The sequence below is a fragment of the Giraffa tippelskirchi genome, chromosome 1 (assembly GCF_054371585.1).
Source record: "Giraffa tippelskirchi isolate mGirTip1 chromosome 1, T2T-mGirTip1v1.2.pri, whole genome shotgun sequence".
NCBI lineage: Eukaryota > Metazoa > Chordata > Mammalia > Artiodactyla > Giraffidae > Giraffa > Giraffa tippelskirchi.
Genome location: NC_137275.1, coordinates 214,355,901 through 214,378,023, shown reverse-complemented (window position 1 = coordinate 214,378,023; position 22,123 = coordinate 214,355,901). Strand labels below are relative to the sequence as shown.

The window sequence follows — 22,123 nt, the reverse complement described above, 5'->3', positions numbered from 1 at the left end:
AAAAGATAGGCGTTGTTGGAGTCTAGAAAGGTCCAGCACACATTTCTGATGTTCTTCCTTGTCCAGGGCAACTTAGCAGTACCTAAGTTTCTAAGTACCCCTGGACAAGCACTCCCTAGCTCAAGGATATATGTGGAATGTCTCTGCCTAGTGATGCCTTTTTGAGTCTCTGAGTCTGAGTATTTTTATATGGGGACTGGTCACACAGACATACCTTGCTAAGCAACCATTGCTTCACAACCATCCATAACAATGGAAACTCAACAGTAAGATTAGGTGCACATCATCATTATTGATGTTTTTGCAAAGCACCTTAATAAGCCAGCAATGGCATAGTCCATTGCTCCAGAGATATATACAACAAAATCATCCATTACTAACACAAGGAACACTTGGAAGACCATAATCCCCAGGACTTAGTGAAGTCATGGTTCTCTTGGAGACACACCAAGAATAACCAACCAGACCTGTTATGTTAACCTTTTTTCTCACATGGATTCATGTGGAAAATTGAAGTGTCACCTTTATTAAAAGTAGCAGTAGTGCTAAATTGTGGTAATTGAAGAACATGGCTTGGATCCATGTCTGAAGACTTTCCACTAGATTCTTGGAACCTAGACCTTGAGATGACCCTTCTATGGGAGAATCTGGGACTGCAGAGGACAAACTTACCCACCCAGGTGGAGGAGATACTACTGTTTTTGTAACGGTGAAAAAAAAGTGTTAGTCATTCAGTTGTGACCAACTCTTTGAGACTCTGTAGACTGTAGCCTGCCAAGCTCCTCTGTCCATGGAATTCTTCAGCCAAGAATACTGGCATGGATAGCCATTCCATTCTCCAAAGGAATCTTCCAGGCCCTGATTGAACCTGGCTATCCTGCCTTGCAGGCAGATTCTTTACCATCTGAGCCAAAGGGAAGCTGCTTTTTGTAACTATTTAGCCCCCAAAGGGAGGGTGATAGCTTTCTAGAGCTATCTTTAAAAGGCAGATATTAGGCTTACTTCCAATATGCTTTCCAGAAGGAGACAGACCTGTCCCTTGAGCAGACACTCCTAAAAGGAAGAGGAGGACAGGCATGAGCTCATTCCTTTGTCCAGGCTCAGCTGATAAGCTTACCTTTGAACTTAGGGAGAAGAAAGTGAAGGGATATAGCAAACAGGTATATTTTCCCAATACTGGACAGTTGAGCAGATTGCTTAATGGAAATGTAAAAACAATAGTATGTGCCATTGAAAGGAATGGCTCCAAAACTATTTTTATCCCCGAGAATAAAATTCCCTCCCACTCTTCCAGTAATGGGCAGGATAACATTTTCTCTGGCCAGAGTCCAAAATCACTTGTCATACTCTCAGTGCAGCTTGACATAAATTCCCACAACACTAGATTCATGCCTCTTTTTCCCCCTCCAACAGAAAGCCACCTTGTCCTGAGTGACTAACTTTCAGGCAGCTTCAGTTGATGGCATAGTTATTCATAGTTGGCAAACTATGGCCCCAGGGACAAATCTGACCCTCAGTTTTACTGGGACACAGCCATGTCCATTTGTTTAAATATTATCTACAGCTACCTTTGCACTACAATAGCTGTTTTTGTTGCAGGAAGGGGGACCCCTCCCATGGCCTGAGAGTGGCCTCTTGTCTAACACTCGGAAATGAATTGTCTGAGGAGATGCACGTGTTGAAAAGCAAAAGATTTGATAGGGAAGGGGCGCCTGAGCAGAGAGCAGGAAGGTGAGGGAACCCAGGAGAACTGCTTTCATGTGACTTGAAGTCTCAGGTTTTATGGTAATTGAATTGGTTTCCGGGTTGTCTCTGACCAATCGTTACAACTCAGGGTTCTTCCTGGTAGCACATGTATCACTCAGCCAAGATGGATTCCAGTGAGAAGGATTCTGGGAGGTTGGTAGGACATATGAACTGGCATCTCCTCTCTCCTTTAGACCTTTCCCAAATTCTTCTGGTTGATGTAGCTTCTTAGTTCCACATTCCTTACCAGGACCTCCTGTCATAAGATAACTCACTCAAGTGGTTATTATCATGCCTAGCCAGCTTGGGTAGTTTTACTCAGTGGTTCTCCTAATAACTTGAGGAGATTTTTCTTTAGTAAAAGGAAGTTTATTGCTGCATTGTCATTATAAAAAGTATACTGTATTTTCAACATTATATAACTTTATAGAGAAAAAATTTAGATTTACGTAAAAGTGGTAGATAGTACAGAGAGTTGATTTGAGTAGTTTTGACAGAGACCATATGGCCTGTAAAACCTAAAATGGGTATTACCAGGTGCCTTACCAAAAAAGTATTTATGCTACCGGTACACTGAGAAACAGGTGCATAGGCAGTTTCTAACTCTACTACAGGAAAATGAATAAGTGTATTATCAAAATCTCACTACTGGAACAAGTTGATAAAAGGGCTAGTATAGATCAAGGAAAGATTAGCTAACAGATTGCTTTATATGCTCTTTTCTTGAATTCAGGTGCAAGTAAATTCAAGTTGTTTGAAACAGACTGTTTCAAAGAGGCCGTGTCTTCTTGGTTAGATTTTGCTCAGCTCCAAAAACCTGCATTTACCTGCTTGCATTTGCAGAGTCTGCCCTGGGTGTTGTGAAAGTGAAAGAGAAAGTGTACAAATACCTGAAATATGATGCAGATGGTTCTGAGGAAAGAATGAGTGTGGCTGGAGTCAGAGAAAAAAGCCAAGATAGGAAACAACTGTAATTAACACTGTCCACCCCTCAATAGAAGGTTAAGGTACTTTTAAACGTTCCGTTGTTGGATATACCCTTTTCATCTTATTAATCACATATAATGTCTTAGAAGAAAAAGAATATCATACTATTTCAATTATAAACTTGTATTGTTCATACAAGTATTTCCACAGCCCATCCCCCAAGAAGTATCTTGTGCGGGTTAGTTTGGTTGGGCTTTTTGGTTTATGTTGGTTGTTGCTGTTGCTTTGAGAATTGTATTGCTGCTGTTGTTGTTTCTAACTACAGATGTCTGAAAATTGTTGAACTTTCACACAAGTGGTCCAAATGTAACTTCAGTATTCACTCAGTTGTGTATCAACTGACCAAAGCATTTTATACTTATTCTATAAGGACATCACTAGCCAGACTCCTTGATGTATATTCTTAGAATATACCAGCACCCTTGCATTTTCCCAGTGGCAGGAATAAAGTCTTTATAGGTGATTGCATGTCTTTGGCATAAAAAACTGCCTCTGGTTACACCTGGGTGGTGGGTAAATGGAGGGCTGGTGTTCATGTTGTTATTCTCTATTTTTGTGTATGTTTGAAAATGTCCATAATGGAAGTTTGGGTTTTCTATTTATTTATTTATTTATTTATTTGGCTGTGCTGGGCCTCAGTTGCGGCACGCAAGATCTTTAGTTGTGGTAGGCAAACTTTTAGTTGCAACATATAGAATCTACTTCCCTGACCAGGGATGGAACCTAGGACCTCTGCATTGGGAGCGTAGAGTCTTGGCCACAGGACCACCAGGAAAGTCCCTGGGGTTTTTCTTTTCACTGATTGTTGGACGTAGTTGGCAGTGCTCTAATGCATGAACAACCACCACGTATTCCACTGGTCTTTGCAAACTGGAGCTTGAAATTTTCATTAGCAGTCATTACTAGGATGGCAGCTGTACAAGAAAATTGAAGATGTTGAGAAGAGCAAGGTAAACACTACTTCTTAATGCTTCAGAGTGGAGCATGCTTTGAGAGGTACAACTAAACATTCAGGTCAAAATGAAAAAATATTTGGGGCAGAAATTCGATGTTAATGGCCTTGCAAATATATCCCTTCAAAAGAAAGCTACTTGTGAAATAAGCCCTTATCAGTAAACTGCTCCTCATTTGTTACCTACATTTATTAAACTCCTCTATGCAAAGACCTGTGCTAGACAGGGAGACAAAAATATAATGTTTGCCTTTGGCAAACTGGACAAAGAATAAGATAGATGACACCTAATCCCCAAAACTTAGCACTGAGTCTTGGACCCGGCCCTCAATGACCAGGATTCAACTTAGCTCAATTCACTTCAGGGTTAATACTATTCTAATAGAGCACCTACTCTAGGGAAGGTTCTGAGCTAGATACTAAAACTGTGGAGGAAAAATATAGTCCCCATCCTTGGTCTAGTGGGAAAGATGGGTAATAAAATCAACTCTTGGATTGTGGAATTGCACTGGCTACTATGAGATGACAGAAAAAGACTTCAGGGAAGTCTTCATGAGTTAAACCTGAAAGGATTATCAAGTTTTGCAAGTGATTAAAGATGAGCATAAGCAGAGAGTTATAAAGTGTCTCTGGTATGAGGTCAGAAATTATTTAGTAATCATACACCAAGAGTATTTAATTATCACTAGAATGTGAGCTCTGTGGTGGGATTTTGTCTTGTTTTCTTCATTGTATGTCTGGATCGTGTAGGCACTCATTAAGTATTTATTAAATGAACAAACAAATCCAGCTATAAATTTTTGCTTGAGTCCAGAGTTTATGGTAGAGACCAACAGTGGAGGTGGAAAAGATAAAATCAAGGAACCCCTGTAAGAAGCTTGAATTTTATGATGATGGAAAAACACTCAAGAATTTCACAACGAGAAATAGCATGACAGGATTTGTGTTTCTGAGCTTTGAGGGGGAGAAAAAGTCTCAAGGGCATAAAACTGGAGAAAGAAACAAAGCGTAAGCTGTTGCTAAAATCCAGGGGAAAGTTGATTGGGCAAAAACCATGGAATTCAGACACAAATGTAATGTCACCTAAAGCCACTAAATGGTTAGCATGAAAAAGACTGGCAGTACCACGTGCTGTCAAGCGTGTGGAACAAGCAGGACACTTATCCTCTGCTGGTGGGATTTACACTGATGCGATTACTTTGAAAAACTGTTGGGTAGCTCCTACAAAAGCTGAACTCAGTAATCCCCCTTTCAGGTAAACGACAGAACCCAACAAGAATGGATGTCCATATGCCCCCAAAGATGTCTGCACAAAGGATGTTCCTAGCACCACTGTTGGTCATAGCCCAAATGGATAAACTGTGTTACAGTCATGCAATAGAATACTAAAAAAAAAAAAAAAAGCTGAAAATGAATGTATGGCCATTACACAGATAAATCTCAGAAACATCGTGTTGAGTAAGAAGCCAGATGCAGAAGAATACACACAACATACTATAGAATTCCATTTATAAAAGTTCAAAGACCAAGCCCATTTGTGGCAAAAAATCTGGAATAGACTTTGGCTTTGGGCACAGGGTAATGATTGGGATCGAGGAGCTAGGCTGTATCTACCTCTTGATCTGGACATGGTTATACGAGTGGGCTCTCTTTTGTAATAACTCTCCAAGCTGTATGCTGCCGTTTGTGCAGTGTTCTGAATATATGTGAGTATTTTAAGTGGCCTCAGTTTCCTGGCTCAGGTACCTGGGTGGGTGATGGTGCCCTGTGTTAGATTCAATGTATCTAGAAGGAAGAGGAGTCAAATTCCATGGTTGCCAAGGTTCTTGGTGCATTTGTGGCTTCTGGCTGCCCAACTCACAGCATGGGCATACCACAATCCCTGTGGTCATGGAAATCACCGCCCCCTCCCTCCCCCTGGAAATCTCTCTTCGAGGTGAGCTCTCCTGTTTCTAATACCCCTACAGATTGTGCCACCCCTCCATTCAGGGAAGTCTCATCCAAGAAGAGAAGCCCATTTTTAGGGGCCCCCAAACTCTTTAGCTCCACACTGCTTTTTAGCAGTGGGGAAGATCCTAAGATAAGGCGTCAGAATCAGATCCACTAGAATCATTGCCATAAGAATGATAAAACAGCATCTTCTAGACCACTGGGGGTGCGGGGGACTGTCTAGAATTGCGTGGCAGTGGTCATGGGGAACAGACACACCTTGGGAACTTCTCATCCCTTCTTTGCCAGCGCCTTTCTTCCGCTCAGCTATTACGTGTGCCTTCACTGGAGTCAAGCCACTCCTGAAGCAGAGGAGTAGAGGATAGAGACTCAGGAGGAACCTTGGACAGAAGCCACAAGGAAGGATAAGTGGGAGCCACTGCAAACATAGTCAAAAACAGGGGGAAAGACAGACTGAGACTGGAGTGAACCCCAAGCCTCTTCCACCCTGCTTTCCACCCCGGCATTGGTTAGAGACCAGGGACAAAGTTCCTTTCTGACCAGATTGAGCTGTCTGGGAAGTCCAAATATCCCCAAGTTAAGAAAGTGAAAAAAGCATGCCCCCGCTCCCAGCCTTATGGAGCATGCCAAGCAGGCAAAGGCTTGCTTCCTTTGCCTCATCTTGATCAGGAGTTTCCTGGCAGTGGTTTCAGTACTTTGGTCAGTTGGCTAAGCTTACCATCCTTTTTCTACCCCTGGCCAAGCCCGGTCATTCAGGTGACCAAGCCCTACCTATGTTATTGCCAAGACTTCTTGGCTTGGTGCCTGCCCTAGCCTGAGAGGAGCATGAGACTCCCATCATGCCCTAGAGGCTCCATCCAGCTGCCACTGACTCTTAAGAAAGAGCCTTTTGCAGATCCTTTCTGACACCTTGCTCCCCTGGTGGCCAAGGCCAAGAGAACTAGTTATAGAGGAGATGGCTACAAACCAGACAACCCAGATAAATCATGAAATTCTGCACCCACACTTAGGTAACCCTATTCTCGAGAATCAAAAGAGCAATTTGCTGTTATAGAAGTGGATCCCTGAGCGAGCCGGTAAGTGAAATGGGATCAAGACAGAAGCACAAGAGTGGGGTTGACTTTCGAGAAATAGAATGAACCATGATGCCCACAGGCACCATGCTGCTACCTGGGGAAGCAGAATCATTAGATGTGGGCGTAGTTTCTTCCCTGTTGCACACTGAGCACTGAAAGTAATTGTCTTAGACTTTTCTAACCCCTGCCCCCAAAGTCCTAACACCATTTCTGGCTGCTGAAACCTCCCTCACTAGAAACTCAAGTCTTCACCAAATCTCAGCTTCAGTTTACCCACACTCTTCCTTTTCTCCAACCCACCTCATACAATTGGTACTAAACTGATCATGAAGAGTAAGGGTCTTTAACTTCTATGTTTCATCAGATATAAGATGTTCATTGATAGATGCACCATCCTAACTCAGAGATGTGAAAAATTGAAAATGTGCTTCTTAGAATCATTATTATTACCTGAACTAAAGTCAGGGCATGGGAAATCACAAGCCATTTGATTTTAGGGGATCATATATATGAATTAGCAAGCCCTCAAGGTCAGTGTATAAATGCCCTGAGAAGTTTTGATGATTGGGTTTCCTCATTTCCAACATGATATGTTTTAGATCTTAGTTTAGAGGAATATCATGGAAAATGACATAAATCTGTTAAAATATTAGCATAAGCAATTTTGAAAAGGTGCCAAATAATTAAAACGTCAGACATTTAGTGTGTTAATGTGTATTTGTATTTAAAGTATCTTGCAGACGATGGAAGTGAGTAGTAGATAAATTTATAAACAGGAACAAAATTCCACAAAGCTTCAACTTTGCCATATTTGAACCAACAAATATTTCACCTTTGTGTATTTGTGAACAGATTTATGAACTTTGTGGAGCTGATGCTAAAAAACTGGAAGAAAAGATTCGAGAATTCATGTAAGCTGATCTCCAAGACAAAATACACTTGCAGTGTTTTAAAAGGCCACAGTGAATGTGTTGTGTTTTTATTTCCAGCAAACATTGTAGTATTCTATTGATCTCTCTCCTAGTGCTTTACAGGTTGAATTCCATATTGCAATTTCACTGCAAAAATTGTCGAAACTCTTGTGCTGTCAGAGATTGTGTCATTTCCATTCTTTCAGCCTTGCACAGCTGAGTAATACCAGTTCAGTGAGAAGGTTTTCCAGAGATTGCAGAAGATGGGATCTATCATAGCAATCAAGAAACATATAGAAGTCTTATTGGTTTGGTGCACCCCAAATATATAGCAAATTCTTCCCAATTGAGCCATTGTTTGTGGTACAAAATGCTTCTCCAGTGCATCACCTTGTATTGGAACCATGTCATTGGATAAAAGAAAGCACGGTGTATACAGCTATGGTTACATGTATAAATACTTACTATATGCTAGGCAATATGCCAAGCCTGTAGCTGAGATTTGACCTCTGTACACCAGTACCAAATGGAACCTTAGAGACAGAGTTTTGGGTGAAGTGGGGAAAAAAAAAAAAACTGCTTTATTGCTTTACCAGGCAAAGGAGGCCATGTCCTCAAAACTACGTGTCCTGACCTGGAGAGGGTAGTGAGGAATTTTATAGTAATTGTTCAAAGAGGAGGGTGTGATCAGCTCATGGACATTCTTCTGATCAGTTGGGGGTGAGGTAATTGGGAGTCAGCACCATCAACCTTCTAGTTGCAACTGGCCTGGGGTCTTTATGCTTGTAGGCAGCATACAGTTAACTTTCCCGTCTGGTGGGGTGTCAGTATCTGCAAAACAGCTCAAAGATATTGCTGTGTGTATCACTTGAGGGGGAACCAGGACCCTGCTCCAAGGCTGCACTGTTGTTTCTTGGCTGCTCCTCCCTTGTCTCTTTCCCTTATTAGTAACTATTTGAACCTGCCTTTTGGAACTCAGGAGAGTGAATGGAGGATGAATGAAGCCTATTTCCTACAAACAAGAAACAGGGGACACAGAAACATTTTTGTGCCCAGGAGCCCCATGGGATCCTGCTCAGTTTCAAGTCCTTTGCGTCCATTGCCTCATTTAACCTTTGCAACAATCCTGTAGGTAGACATGTATGGGTAAATGTTTAATGGGCTCTCTGGGTGGAAAAAGCTTGTAGTGATTACCAATTTCTGTGCTGTACTTGGTAGATTTCAAGCTACCAACATGATGTTGAAACTGTTTAACTATGTTTGGGACTTGAACCCACAGTCCTTTAACTGGGATCCGGACTTACTGAAGCTCAGGTTCTTGGTGTCTCCTCACAGAAAGAATTCAGTAAGAGACAAAGTGATAGGTAAGAAGTGGTTTTATTTAGAGAGACACACTTCACAGACAGAGTGTGAGCCATCTCTGAAGGTGAGAGCAGCATCAGGGTGTAAGGTTGTCAGTTTTTATAGGGGTGGGTAACTTCATAGGCTAATGAGTGGTAGGAGTATTCCAGCTACTTTGGGACAGGGGTGAGGATTTCCAGGAATTGTGTCACCACCCACTTTTTGATGTTTATGGTTGGCCTTGGATCTATCATGGTGCCTGTGGATGTGTCATTTAGCTTGCTGATGTGTTACAATGAGCATATACTGAGGCTTAAGGTCTGGTGGAAGCTGTCTGTCCTGTTTTACCTATTTGGTTCTAATCAGTTTATGTCGTGTCCTTGGGCTATGTCATTCTTAAGCCCTGCTCCCTTCCCTCCTGTTTCACCTTCATGGGTCCCAAATGTACATCCTCTTGCTGTGTGATCAGGTCGTTCTGCATCTACAATAACTTTTCACTTCAATGCTGACAGTGTATTCTTTTAAAAGACATTTTAAACTGCAATTAAAAACTTCTAGGGCATCAACAATGCTTCTACATTAATTCAGATAACCACACATGAACAGCTTCAGCCAAGTCTGTGCACACACAGTGACAACCAAGTCAGACCTGCCACCTGGTCCACTGAGATTATGAGGTGCCACTTCTTGTCAGAGGCATCTCGATTTCAAAGATGTTAAAATGTGCGATAATGTACACCTGGAGTATTTGGCTTCCTTGATCTCCCAATTAAATGTTAGCTCAAGAACAAAAGGTTAAAAGCAGTCATAAAAAGGTTGTTGTACTTCTTCTGCATGATAAGTTGATCTCAGTCCCTTGAAATGCAAGTACCAACCTGTTTGCTTCACTGAGGAAGGGACAAACAGGAGAAGGACAGCAACAGGGAGTGGTGAGGGGTACCAGGGCTCTGGTACCAGCTCTCTTGATCTCTGTTGAACCTTGAGTTGCTTATCTTGACCCTTACAGTGTTTTGGCTGAAACATTCCCATAGAGTGGGAGCATGTTGTCTTTCTCATCTCTAATTCTCTGGCATCCAGACCACTGCACAGGCCAGAGGAGACCCACAACACACGAAGCTAAATGCAACGTGGTACCCTGAATGGGACCTAAAGCAGAAAAGGGGCATGAGTGGGAAAAATGATGAAGTGTAAGTAAAATCTGGTATTTAGTCCACAGTAACATACCTGTGTTGGTTTCTCAGTTTTAACATCAGTTCAGTCGCTCAGTTGTGTTCAACTCTCTGCAACCCCATGGACTGCAGCACACCAGGCTTCCCTGTCCATCACCAACTCCCAGAGCTTGCTCAAACTCATCGAGTCAGTCCACTGACTGTCCATCGAGTCAGTGATGCCATCCAACCATCTCATCCTCTGTCGTCCCCTTCTCCTCCTGCCTTCAATCTTTCCCAGCATCAGTGTCTTTTCAAATGAGTCAGTTCTTTGCATCAGGTGGCCAAAGTTTTGGAGTTTCAGCTTCAACATCAGTCCTTCCAATAAATATTCAGGACTGATTTCATTTAGGATTGACTGGTTTGATCTCCTTGCAGTCCAAGGGATTCTCAAGAGTCTTCTCCAACACTGGACAGATTCCATACTAGAAGATGGAAGCAACCTAGATGTCCGTCAACAGATGAATGGGTAAGGAAGTTGTGGTACATATACACAATGGAATATTACTCAGCCATAAAAAGGAACACATTCGAGTCAGTCCTAATGAAGTGGATGAACCTAGAACCTATTTATACAGAGTGAAATAAGTCAGAAAGAGAAAGATAAATATTGTACATATACGGAACCTAGAAAAATGGTACTGAAGAATTTATTTACAGGGAAGCAATTGGAGAAACAGACATAGAGAATAGACTTATGGACCTGGGGAGAGGGGAGGAGAGGGTGAGATGTATGAAAAGAGTAACATGGAAACTTACATTACCATATGTAAAATAGATAGCCAACAGGAATTTGCTGTATGGCTCAGGAAACTCAAACAGGAGCTCTGTATCAACCTAGAGGGGTGGGATGGGGAGGGAGATGGGAGGGAGGTTCAAAAGGGAGAGGATATATGTATACCTGTGGCTGATTCATGTTGAGGCTTAACAGAAAACAAAAAAAATTCTGTAAAGCAATTATCCTTCCATAAAAAAATAAAACCTATTTTTTTAAAATTTCTATTATTTTTTGACTGCACTGGGACTTAGTTGCTGTGTGAGCTTTCTATAGTTATGGCAAGCAGGGGCTCCTCTTGTCCTGGAGCACAGGCTCCAGGCATGCAGGCTTCAATAGTTGTAGCACTCGGGCTCAGTTATTGTGGCTCCTGGGCTTAGTTGCTCCACGGCATGTGGAATCTTCCCGGACCAGGAATTGAACCCATGTCCCCTCCATTGGCAGGCAGATTCCTATCCATTGTGCCATAAGGGAAGTACTGCCTATTAATTTTTATGTACACATAAAAATAAAATTAAGGGTTTTAAATTGAACTGGAAAAAAAAATAGCTTTCTCCCTGTGTCAAAGCGACTTAATACCACATTCCCCATACTACTCCAAATCATCAGAAATTACTACTTGAAATTATCTCTCATGGTCACATGGGTCTGTGGCTTCCCTTTTGTGAAAATGTAATCAAACTCTGATTATATGAAAGAAATAAAACAAGTAGAAGTGGAATGGTTTCCTGTTGATGGCAGAATGAAATTGTGAATCATTCATCTTTCTGCCAAAGCCCTTCATGATTTGGCCCTTATGTTCATGTTTGCCCTTCTCCCATTGTCCATGGACTCCAGGCATTATCATTATGTCAAGCTCTGTAGTCTTCCCTGAATTTGAAATTGCCTCCTCGCATCTCTGCCTGCCAAACAGTCTTCAACATCACTAGCAAACACACCGTTCCTTCAAGTGAGTCCACACAGTCATGTGAAGCCTCCCTCCGCAATCCCAGAGAAGAGCATTCCTTCTCTTGAGTGACTATGGAGCTTTGTACGCACAACTATTAGAGCTACCATCTTTTGTGGGGTATGGTGGATTTTTTTGCCTGCCTAGGGTGCCAGATAATATACATGGTGCCTAGTAAAATCTGAATTTCAGATTTTTTAGTGTAAGTATGTCCCATGTAATAGTTAACTGGGTGCCCTGTATTATTTGCTAAACCTGGCAACCCCATGACTGTCTCCAGTGAGACTTAGCTTCCTAAGACAAAGGTAGTGGCCCTCCATCCCTGTGTGTGCAGTACAACTAAGACCAGGAATACATTTTTATTCCTGCCTAGAAATGCAGGTTTGAAGAGGGAAAAATAACATGCTCAAATCTAATACATTCATAATCTACAGAGTAGACCCACTGTCAATGCTATTCTGTATCTTGTCTTTAACACACATAATAACAAGTTACAGACTGTGTGGCTTCTACCAACGTTTCTAGTCTATAGGTGTCTCCCATAGATCACATTGTGAGGGTGAGAACTTGATCTACTGAATCCAAAGACAGGCATGCTAAATAGCAGCTGCAGCCAAGGACAAATCTACTCTACGTTGGGGCCAGTTCTGTCTCTCTTAATCAGGTAGGCAGTGAATCACAGTGTTTTGCTTTCAGGCATTCCTGTGAGGGCAGTGTGCAATGATAGAAGAAATCACAGGCTCTAAAGTCGAATAAACTTGCATTTGCAGGTCTGACTCAGCCACTACCAGGCCAGAGGTATCTCTGGAGCTGTTTTCTCATCTGTAAACAGGGCCATCGTGGATACCTCCAAAAGGTCAATGTGAGTATTAAATATAATAATATACATGAAGCATCTCTATGGCACCTCTGCAGCATGTGTTCAAGTGATGATGGGGATAAGGATGATGATGTTTTATGTCTACTATTCCAGCCAGAATATAATCTCTTTGGACATATGAACTGATTTATTTATAAACTTCTTTTGTATTGTCCAACAGCCTCTAGTACCATAAGCAATATTTTTTCCTCCTATAGACATCCAAAGAGACCAGAGTGTTTCAGATGTTCAGTGTTTTAGTGCCTTTCAGAAAAGTGACAGTATTTAACCACAGTAGGGTAGAGTAGGGTCAAAAATTAACCCAGGTGACTTGTGGACTCCACACCATCTTTTATAAATCCTTGATAGACCAAGTTTGGGCAAATTAGTACTAGAGACATTGAAAAAGTAGGCATTTCTTTCTTAAAATAGTAAAGAACAGTTTTGGCATAAAAACTGCCATTCCCGTATTTCCTGCCAAGATGTTCTATTGGACATGTACCCTAATCCCAGACACTCACCATCAGAAACACACCTCCATGAGGTCACCACCTCCGCAGCTGCCCTTCTCACCAGCTGCTCAAGAAAAGGAGTTCAGAATGATTCATAATCTACTTTCAGCAAACGTATATTTATCATTTAGAAGGCCTTCTCCCATCTTAATTCTTATTTGTTCCTAGCTTCATTTAACTGTAGCTATCATTAAACATATTTCCATATTAAGACACCTTGAGTTAAACCTAGCAAAGTCCTCATTGGCACCTGCCTTTATAACCATGTCTGTCTCTTTCTCTCTCTCTTACACATACACACATACACATATATATACATATATACCATCATCTTCTTGGAACTCTGTGGCTTTGAACAATTTACCTGGGATGGAATTTTTCTCACCTGTACAATGAGAAAGTTGGAATTGTGTGATCTCTAAGCTCCCTTCCAGCTCTGTATCCTTAGGATTTCATCCTGTTCTGTCACTGCTTCTCCTTTAGTTGATCCAGAGTCCAAACCCCCTCCTCACCTTTTCGGGGTGAGGATTTCAACATATGAAGGCAACTGCGCATAATTCTCTGCCAGTGTCGCAGAGGGTAAGGAAAGCCCAGAAGCAGCTGCTCTTTGGGAGCTTGAGAAAGAAACTGGCTCTAGAGGTGATAGAATATTACTCGGTTCATAGAAAAGAATGGAATAATGCCATTTGCAGCAACATGGATGGACCTAGAGATTATCATACTAAATGACTTAAATCAGAAAAAGACAAATATCATATGGTATCACTTACATGTGCAATCTAAGAAAATAATACAAATGAACTTATTTACAAAACAGAAACAGACTCATACACATAAAAAACAAACTTACGGTTACCAAAGGGGAAACACTGGGGTTGGGGAATGGATAAACTAGATATTTGGAATTATCATATACACACAATTACATATAAAACAGATACCCAACAAGGACCTACTGTATAGTACAGGGAACTCTACTCAATATTCTATAATAACCTATATGGGAAAAGAATCTGAAAAAGAATGGATATATGTATAATGGAATCACTTAGCTGTGTACCTGAAACTAACATGACATTGTAAATCAACTATACTCCAATATAAAATAAAAACTTAACAAAATACCACAGACTAGGTAGCTTGTAAACGACACAAATTTCTTTCTCACAATTCTGGAGGTTGGAAGTCCCAGGATGAGGGTGCAGATATGGTCGGGTGAGAAACTTCCTTGTGGTTGCAGACTTCTTGTATCCTCACCTGGCAGCGAGTTCTGTGGGATCTTTTTTATTAGAGCACTAAGCCCTTTCATGAGGGCCCCACCATCAGGACATAATCAGCCCTCAAAGGCCCCACCCGCTGGTGGTTCAGAACTGCTTCACCAGGACTATGCCCTTAACAGTGAAGAGTTCTTTACAGCTCAAGGGAAAAACTGCCACAGTCCTTTCCTGGTTGTCTGCTTCCCAGTCTCCCAAGTTCCTGTTTTACCAGCAGGATCCATGTAAGTTTTTTCAAACTTGATCTATTTTCCTTCTGAAATTAACGCCTCTGAAATAACCGACTTGTATTTTGGGAAGAATCTGTTTGTTCTTGGTTTTCCATTTTCAAATGAGTTGATCTTCATAGTCTTTAGACAGGAAGTTCACATCTAAGATGTGGAATGAAGGGAGGGGTTCGCCTTTAGGAAGAGGGTCAAAAGAAGAGAAGATGAACCCAAGGCAGCCGTTTCAGGAAACACAATGCTACTGCTTTTAGAGCTTAGGTGGTGGTGAGAATTACGCTTGAGAATACAGAGTGCATGGTTCATTCATGTGAAATCCTGGACAGACAATAATGGATCATCATCTCCCAGTAGATATGGTCACCTCTCCCAGGCAGCCTTTAGCCTCAGTGTCCTTCCGTGGCCACTTCTGGAAGCACCAGCCCAACTGATAATTGCACAGACTCGCACAGGCTTCAGATGAACTCATCTTTCATTCATTATAGTAATAGAAACAGGAACTGGGAGAAACTCAGGCCTTTTCAACTGTACAGCTGGGGAATTAAACTACCAATAGAATGCCAGTGCCACGAGGGCAAGGATTTTCGTCTGCTTGCTCACCGCCATCATCCCAGTGCCCAGACAGTGCTGATGCTGTACTAGCAGGTACTCAACACTTAGTTGAATGAGTGTGTGAATAACTTCATAGATATTTACAAGAGTTAATAATATGAGATGAGAGAACTCACCTGTGGAGGAGGTGACTCACAGCTGAGTCCAATGTGATAAAAAGGCTTTAGTCTTTTCTCTAAAGCCTTTTCTTTAGTTTTTATCCTCTAGAGTCTCTGCTTTTCTCTAACAACCTTTAAAATACCCCAGTTTTATGGCGTGTTTTACTGGAGATAAACTTAATAAGTTAAAGTTGCATAATTAGTTATAGTCAGCTTCCATTATAATTACTTATTGATCCAAGGCTGCTCATGGAGCACCTGGCAACAGTGAAAGAAAAACAGTAGCAGGTGTTTGGACTTCGTTCGTGCTTGCTAACTAATTAGATGAGGATTTTTTTTTTCCCCTGGAAACCCTAAGCAGTCTTCATCGGCCTCCAAAACTGAAAGTCCAAACACGGAGGCTTCAGCCAACTCTGTTTCTCTCTCTTGCTTCTGGACTGGAAGACATTCTAGCATTAAGATGCTTTTGCATAAAACTAATTTTGCTCATTAGAAGTTGATTTTATAGTTTAAGTCTCAGCATTCTGATGATGCCAGATTTTACACAGTGGGTGGACTGGAGTCGGAGCAGGGTTTGAATCACAGCTCTCCCATTTACTAACTGTGTGTCCTTGGCCATACTTAACTTTTCATTGCTCCAGCTTCAAAACCTATAAAATGGGGATAACGATGATATTTACATCAATAGATTATAAAGACAAATAAACAACACCTTGGACAGAATAAATGCTATATATGTGTTCCTTCGATCATAAAACTACTTGAATTCCTAATGCTTTAGTGCCCAGTAAAGTTTTTGTTAATAATCGATTATCTGATCATTTAGGCACATGATCAAAGTTGTTAATAAACAGGTTTATAGCTGACTTATATTCATATAAGTCATATGCCTAGTAAAAATTAAAAATGTAACTCCTCAGTGAAGGGTTGGTTGTATTTAAGGATTGTTTAGGCAGAGAATGTCAGCTAAGGTTTTTGACAACCTGCAAGAGAAACTCAGGCTGACTGCTTTAAGTAAAGCCACTGGGGAGGCCCCCAGTATTAAGCCTCAGGAAGGACAGGAATCGGGCATTTCCAGGCATCTCAGGAACATAAATTCATAGAGAAGCCCTTTAGGAGAGACTCCTGTGATTTTTCCATCTTGTAATACTCCTTGAGTAATCATTAGTCTTGAGAGCTAAGCTCTTCTGAGAGAGTTTGATTGGCCTGACCTCAGCTGCCCATGCTTGGGCCTAGTGGTAGGGGCAGGTGTGGTACCTGACTGACTGGTCCCAACAGAATTACAGGGCATGGAGGGGAGAGAGTTATCCAAAGGAAGAGATGGGTGTCATTACCCAAAGAAATGGGGATGGTTGTTAGGCCAAAGCAGCAGCTGTCCCCTGGGTGAAGAAAGACGAGGAAGGGAGGGCAATGTTTTCTAAAATACTAGTTACATTTGTTTTGGAGGCCTTTCCAGAAATTTAAATGCATCTCTCTCCCTCGGAGGCTGGCTCAGCCTCTCAGGGCATCCATGCAAAAAAAGCAAGAATCTGGCAATAATCATAAACTGCTTCTTTCCCTGGCCTAATGAAGCAGATCTGTAGTTGTTTGTGTTGCATTCATTTAAATACTAATCTTTGCCTCACAGTTTCGTAAGAGCAACAGTTCCTAGTTCAATCAAAACACGATGCTGAACTTTCAGAATTCAACAGATAATACGTTTATGAAAATGGCTTACATATTCATGAATCCTTTTCTCAGTCGGGTTTTTTGGACTGTAAGTGCCAGAACATCCAACTTGAAGTTGCTTAAGCCAGATAGAAATGTATTGTTAACACAGAACTTAAGGTCCAGACGCAGGAGAGGCATCAGGTGGTGGTGGGGTGGATGGGTTTCATCCAGTGGTTCTAGCCCTTCTCCTCTGCAATTACCATGATGCTTTCTGCCTTGTTTTCTTTCTGTGTTCTTCATCTCAGGATGGAAGTAGATGGCTCAGAATTTCCCAGCCTTATAACTACAGAAAACAGTATCTGGAGGGAAAATGAGATCATTTATCAATGCAGATCTCAGGAATAAGGTAACTTTCTCCAGAATCTTCTAGCAAACTTGCCTCTCATCTCCATGGTCCAGATTGGGTCATATATCCCATCCTGAAACAACCCTGGTGGTCAAGGAGAGACCTGAGTTCTTGAACCAGTCAAACTGGCAAAGAAAATGACAGCATCATGCCTGGTTCCCAACTCACCAGACAAGAAAAGGAAAGATTGTATGTTAAAGAGAAAATAGAGTAGGCATTTCTCTTTTTTCTCCCCAAATATCTGAACCTCACTGCTGCCCCACATGTATGTCTGAGAAATTTAAGATTTAGTGGAAGACAGAGGCCAATTTGAATTATCAAAGCATCATTTATTTAAAATTCAGCTTTAGGCATCCTACATTTATCCTAGACCTAATCCAATGGAATCCAGTTTCCAGGGGCAACCAAGTGTTTAGTGGCAATGGGCAGAAGGGGCCTCACCAGGCTGGGTTTGTGACTTGTTTGGGGTTGCAGTCCAGCCTGCTGTCTCCCTCCCTGACTCCTGCTTAGTTTCCAAGCCTAGTTCTACGTGACCAGAAATTCTGTGCAAATAAATCATACTAGGTAAGCTTTGGTTGCTTGCAACTCTGAATTCTGATCATCCAAACCTCAACTGCTACTGCTGCTAAGTCGCTTCAGTCGTGTCCGACTCTGTGTGACCCCATAGACAGCAGCCCACCAGGCTCTGCCATCCCTGGGATTCTCCAGGCAAGAATACTGGAGTGGGTTGCCATTTCCTTCTCCGGTGCATGAACAGGAAAAGTGAAAGTGAAGTCGCTCAGTCATGTCTGACTCTTAGCGACCCCATGGACCGTAGCCTACCAGGCTCCTCCGTCCATGGGATTTTCCAGGCAAGAGTACTGGAGTGGGGTGCCATTGCCTTCTCCGCCAAACCTCAACATCAGCTACTAAAATGTGAACCAGTCCTTGAGCATTGATGTCAGTATGAAAGGGGAAAGGACATTTTTAAAGCAGAAGTAGCATGGTACTGCCTTCTGAAGTCTGGGTTTTAGAATAGCAAGCTTCTGCTTTGTCAGTGACTTAAGGAATTTCCCAACAACACTTCCTGTGTCAACTAACCTAAGGGTAAAATGGAAACAATTCTGGAATGTTCAGTGACTTACAAGTTAAGGCTAACAAAATTCTGGCATAAACAGGCTAAAGTCCCTTAGTAGGACTTTTCCTTTCCTTTTGAAAGTGAAGTGAAAGTGAAAGTCGCTCAGTTGTGTCCAACTCTTTGCAACCCCATGTGTCCGACTCTTTGCGACCCCATAGACTATACAGTCCATGGGATTCTCCAGGCCAGAATACTAGAGTGGGTAGCCTTTCCCTTCTCCAGGGGATCTTCCCAACCCAGGGATCGAACCCAGGTCTCCCGCACTTTACCAGCTGAGCCACAAGGGAAGACCAAGAATACTTGGGCTTGGGAGTCAGTAGCCTATCCCCTATCCAGTGGATCTTCCCAACTCAGGAATTGAACCAGGGTGTCCTGCATTGCAGGCAGGTTCTTTACCAACTAAGCTATCAGGGAAGCCCTCCTTTAGCCTATCCTGACTGCTGCTGCTGCTGCTGCTGCTGCTAAGTCGCTTCAGTCGTGTCCGACTCTGTGCGACCCCATAGACTGCAGCCCACCAGGTTCCCCCATCCCTGGGATTCTCCAGGCAAGAACACTGGAGTGGGTTGCCATTTCCTTCTCCAATGCATGAAAGTGAAAAGTGAAAAAGAAGTCACTCAGTCGTGTCCGACTCCTAGCGACCCCATGGACTGCAGCCTACCAGGCTCCTCCATCCATGGGATTTTCCAGGCTAGAATACTGGAGTGGGTTGCCATTGCCTTCTCCATCCTGACTAGTAAAATGAAACTATTTTCATATATCATAATCTAACTCCTACTACATTTAGCAATATGAAGATAACAAAAACCTGTAGCATGAAAAGCATAACACTTTTTGGCTCCTAAATTAAGCTGTATTCCTATTAACTTTGTTACCTTCTCAGAATAAGACATATTTATGATCTGAATTCTGTTTGGATTGGGGGCTGATGATAATTTATCAGTTGTCATTGGGTAGTATAATAGAGCAATTTAATTATACTATTAGTTATAGACTGGAAACACTGCCCTCCTTTCTTCTCTAGACCATGAAAGGGGCGTCTTGGTTCTAGGTGGTGACATTTGCTACGCTGCACACATGCCAGGGGACAGTGGGATGCTTGGGCTACTGATTTGTTAAATGATGATAAAGGTTTTTTGCTGATGTTGAACATAGTGCTAATAAGCTGGGCACAGCCTCTCCAGCCTTTTTCAGCTTCATTCCCTCACAGCTGGCATAGTTCTAGAAGCCAAATATGAAGCAGAAGTTCTCTTAACAATTGACAATTCCAAACATGAACAAGCTCCTAAAGCACAGGGGTGGTGATTTTTACCCCTATTCAGCAACCACTCCTTTTTTCTGACATCCCCTGATTCCTCCATAGAAAAGTATTGCTCCCATACAATGTGAAATCTAAGAGACACAGTGTAACCAAAGGCTGCCATTTTACTGAAGAAGCTGAGGGGGTCCCTGAAGGCTCCTTCTACAGGATTCTACCTCTTATAGTCCTAGCCTAGCCAAAGGGGTAGAGAATGTGACCTCGGCTTGGCCCAATATGTGGCCACGTTGACTGGTCCAGTCAATCTGAACTAACAGGACATAATAAAACCTGAATATTGACTACTGAGGGGGGAGGGGTTCTTTTTTTTTGGTCTTTTTCACTGGATTTGAAGGCCTAGGAGGTTACATTTGAAACTATAGCAACCAAACTGCTACCACAGGGAAGAGGCTTGTCTAGAAACAGGGCTAATCAGAGGCTGAAGAATCAACAGATCAAAGAGAAAGTAGGTCCTTGGTGACATCACTTGACCTTCTTCAGCAAGTCATAACTGAAGCCAGACCTACCCCTGTAATTGCCAAGTTCCCTTTTTTAAGGTCCATGTGGTTCCTGTCCCGGAGACAGAGTTGAAGTGATCCAGTTGGTTTTCCCTCCACATGCAGGTGTGAGACTGTCCAGCGTGAAGAACAGTCACAGCCAGGCCTAGGACCAAGGCCTTGGACCTCTAGGCAGAGTCTCATCTAGGGTCTCCGGCTGTTAACTTCAGGCAGATCACGTCACCTGTCTCCGTCTCTTCCCTATCGAAGGAATGTTCCTACTTGCCCTAGAGATTCATGTGGCTATGGTAGGGAAAGCAATACAGAAGCAACCAATATGGAAAGGCTACAGTATTATTTTGATAATATTATAGTATTTGCTTTCCAAGAAATCTGAGAAGCTTTACCAAAAGAAGCAACTCCGGAGCCACACTTCTTTGTGTTTTATTTTTCCTGTAGGGCTTAATTTCTTCCAAAATCAGAGAGTTTACAAGATCAACTGCCTTTTATTTTTTTATTTGTATTTTTTGGAGCTGTGTCATGCAGCGTGCAGGATCTGAATTCCGTGACCAGGGATTGAACCTGTGCCCCTGAAGTGGAAGCTTGGAGGCCTAACCACTGGACCACCAGGGATGTCCCTCGACTGCCTTTTAATTCAGTTAATTCAGCCACTTCGCAGTTCATTTTTTGTTGTGGTGGTCAGATCACATTTCCGCTGAGTTCATGGCTTGTTTTCAGGAGAGAATGGCTAAAAGTTCAATATAATTGTATGCATTTGAGGTCTATGAGTGATTTTGATAAAATGTTCAGGAAGTGAAAACACTGCCCTCCAATCAAGATTAAATGGCGTTGACAAAGCTGGTTTGTTTGATTTGGGGGTGGCCAAATGGGGATGTGCTAGATTGTATATTTCAGTTATCAGATTTCTCTAGAAAAACGAATGGATTTCTAAATGAGTTTCCTTAGAAAATGACTAAGTGTGAATAACACTAAAATAAGTTTCCTATATATTGCAAAACAGATATTGAAGGGGAGAAAAGCCTCAGTGTGTCATAGTTGTTTGGAAATTGTTTTACCATGGAAATGGGTTCCATAAAACATGCCCTTTTGTTATTTGACAAAGTAGTTACTGGTTTCTGCTATCAAGAAAAAGACAAAAAGGGATCTAAAGTAAGTAGAGCTAAAATCCCTATTCCCCAGTCCTTGTATTTTTATGAGGAAATCTTGGCTTCTGACAAGGTCTGATCAGAACTGCACAACTAAATCTGTTTTCCCATTTTGTAACTGTGGGCGGTATAAAGGGTTTCAAGCGGAGGAATGACTTGCTCAGATGTACATACTGTTGTGTAAGGAATGGGTCATAGGGGAGCAAGCACGGTCAGAGTGGGATGAGTCCCGAGTGTATGGCTGTGGTCTGGGTAAGAGATGAAGTGGTCTGGAGGGCAGTAGCAGTGAAGTAGAAATGAAGAAAGTGATTTATTGGAGTAAAGATATCCTTTATGAGCAAAACAAAGACGACCTCACAACCAGTAAATGTTATTTACAGTGATTTTTAGATATTGTGATCTCTTTATTTCCCTTTGCTGATAAACATTCTAATTAAAGACTAACCCTGTTTTTCTAGGAGGAGGATCATGAGAGAACACGGGCCTCACAAATGTGTGCCAAGAGACGATGATAAACAAAAG

At 42.1% G+C, this 22,123-nt stretch overlaps 1 protein-coding gene across 6 annotated transcripts in view; it reads left to right on the top strand.

The window, feature by feature from the left end:
- TXNDC8 (thioredoxin domain containing 8) overlaps positions 1-22,123 on the top strand; it is a 46,293-nt gene extending 24,170 nt beyond the window's left edge. The window contains exons 5-10 of one of the 6 annotated variants that reach the window (XR_014077935.1): positions 5,924-6,055; positions 7,564-7,622; positions 10,550-10,640; positions 12,663-12,754; positions 17,427-17,527; positions 22,060-22,123. Coding sequence is in view for 3 of the 6 variants with exons in the window: in XM_081573826.1 (XP_081429952.1) it covers positions 6,646-6,711; positions 7,564-7,626 (129 nt within the window). In the remaining 3 variants the exon portion in view is untranslated. Of the gene's footprint in view, positions 1-4,940; positions 5,405-5,923; positions 6,712-7,563; positions 7,672-10,549; positions 10,641-12,662; positions 12,755-17,426; positions 17,528-22,059 lie in introns of those variants that run through there. The other 5 variants (XR_014077925.1, XR_014077931.1, XM_081573826.1 and 2 more) reach the window with 5 other exon arrangements.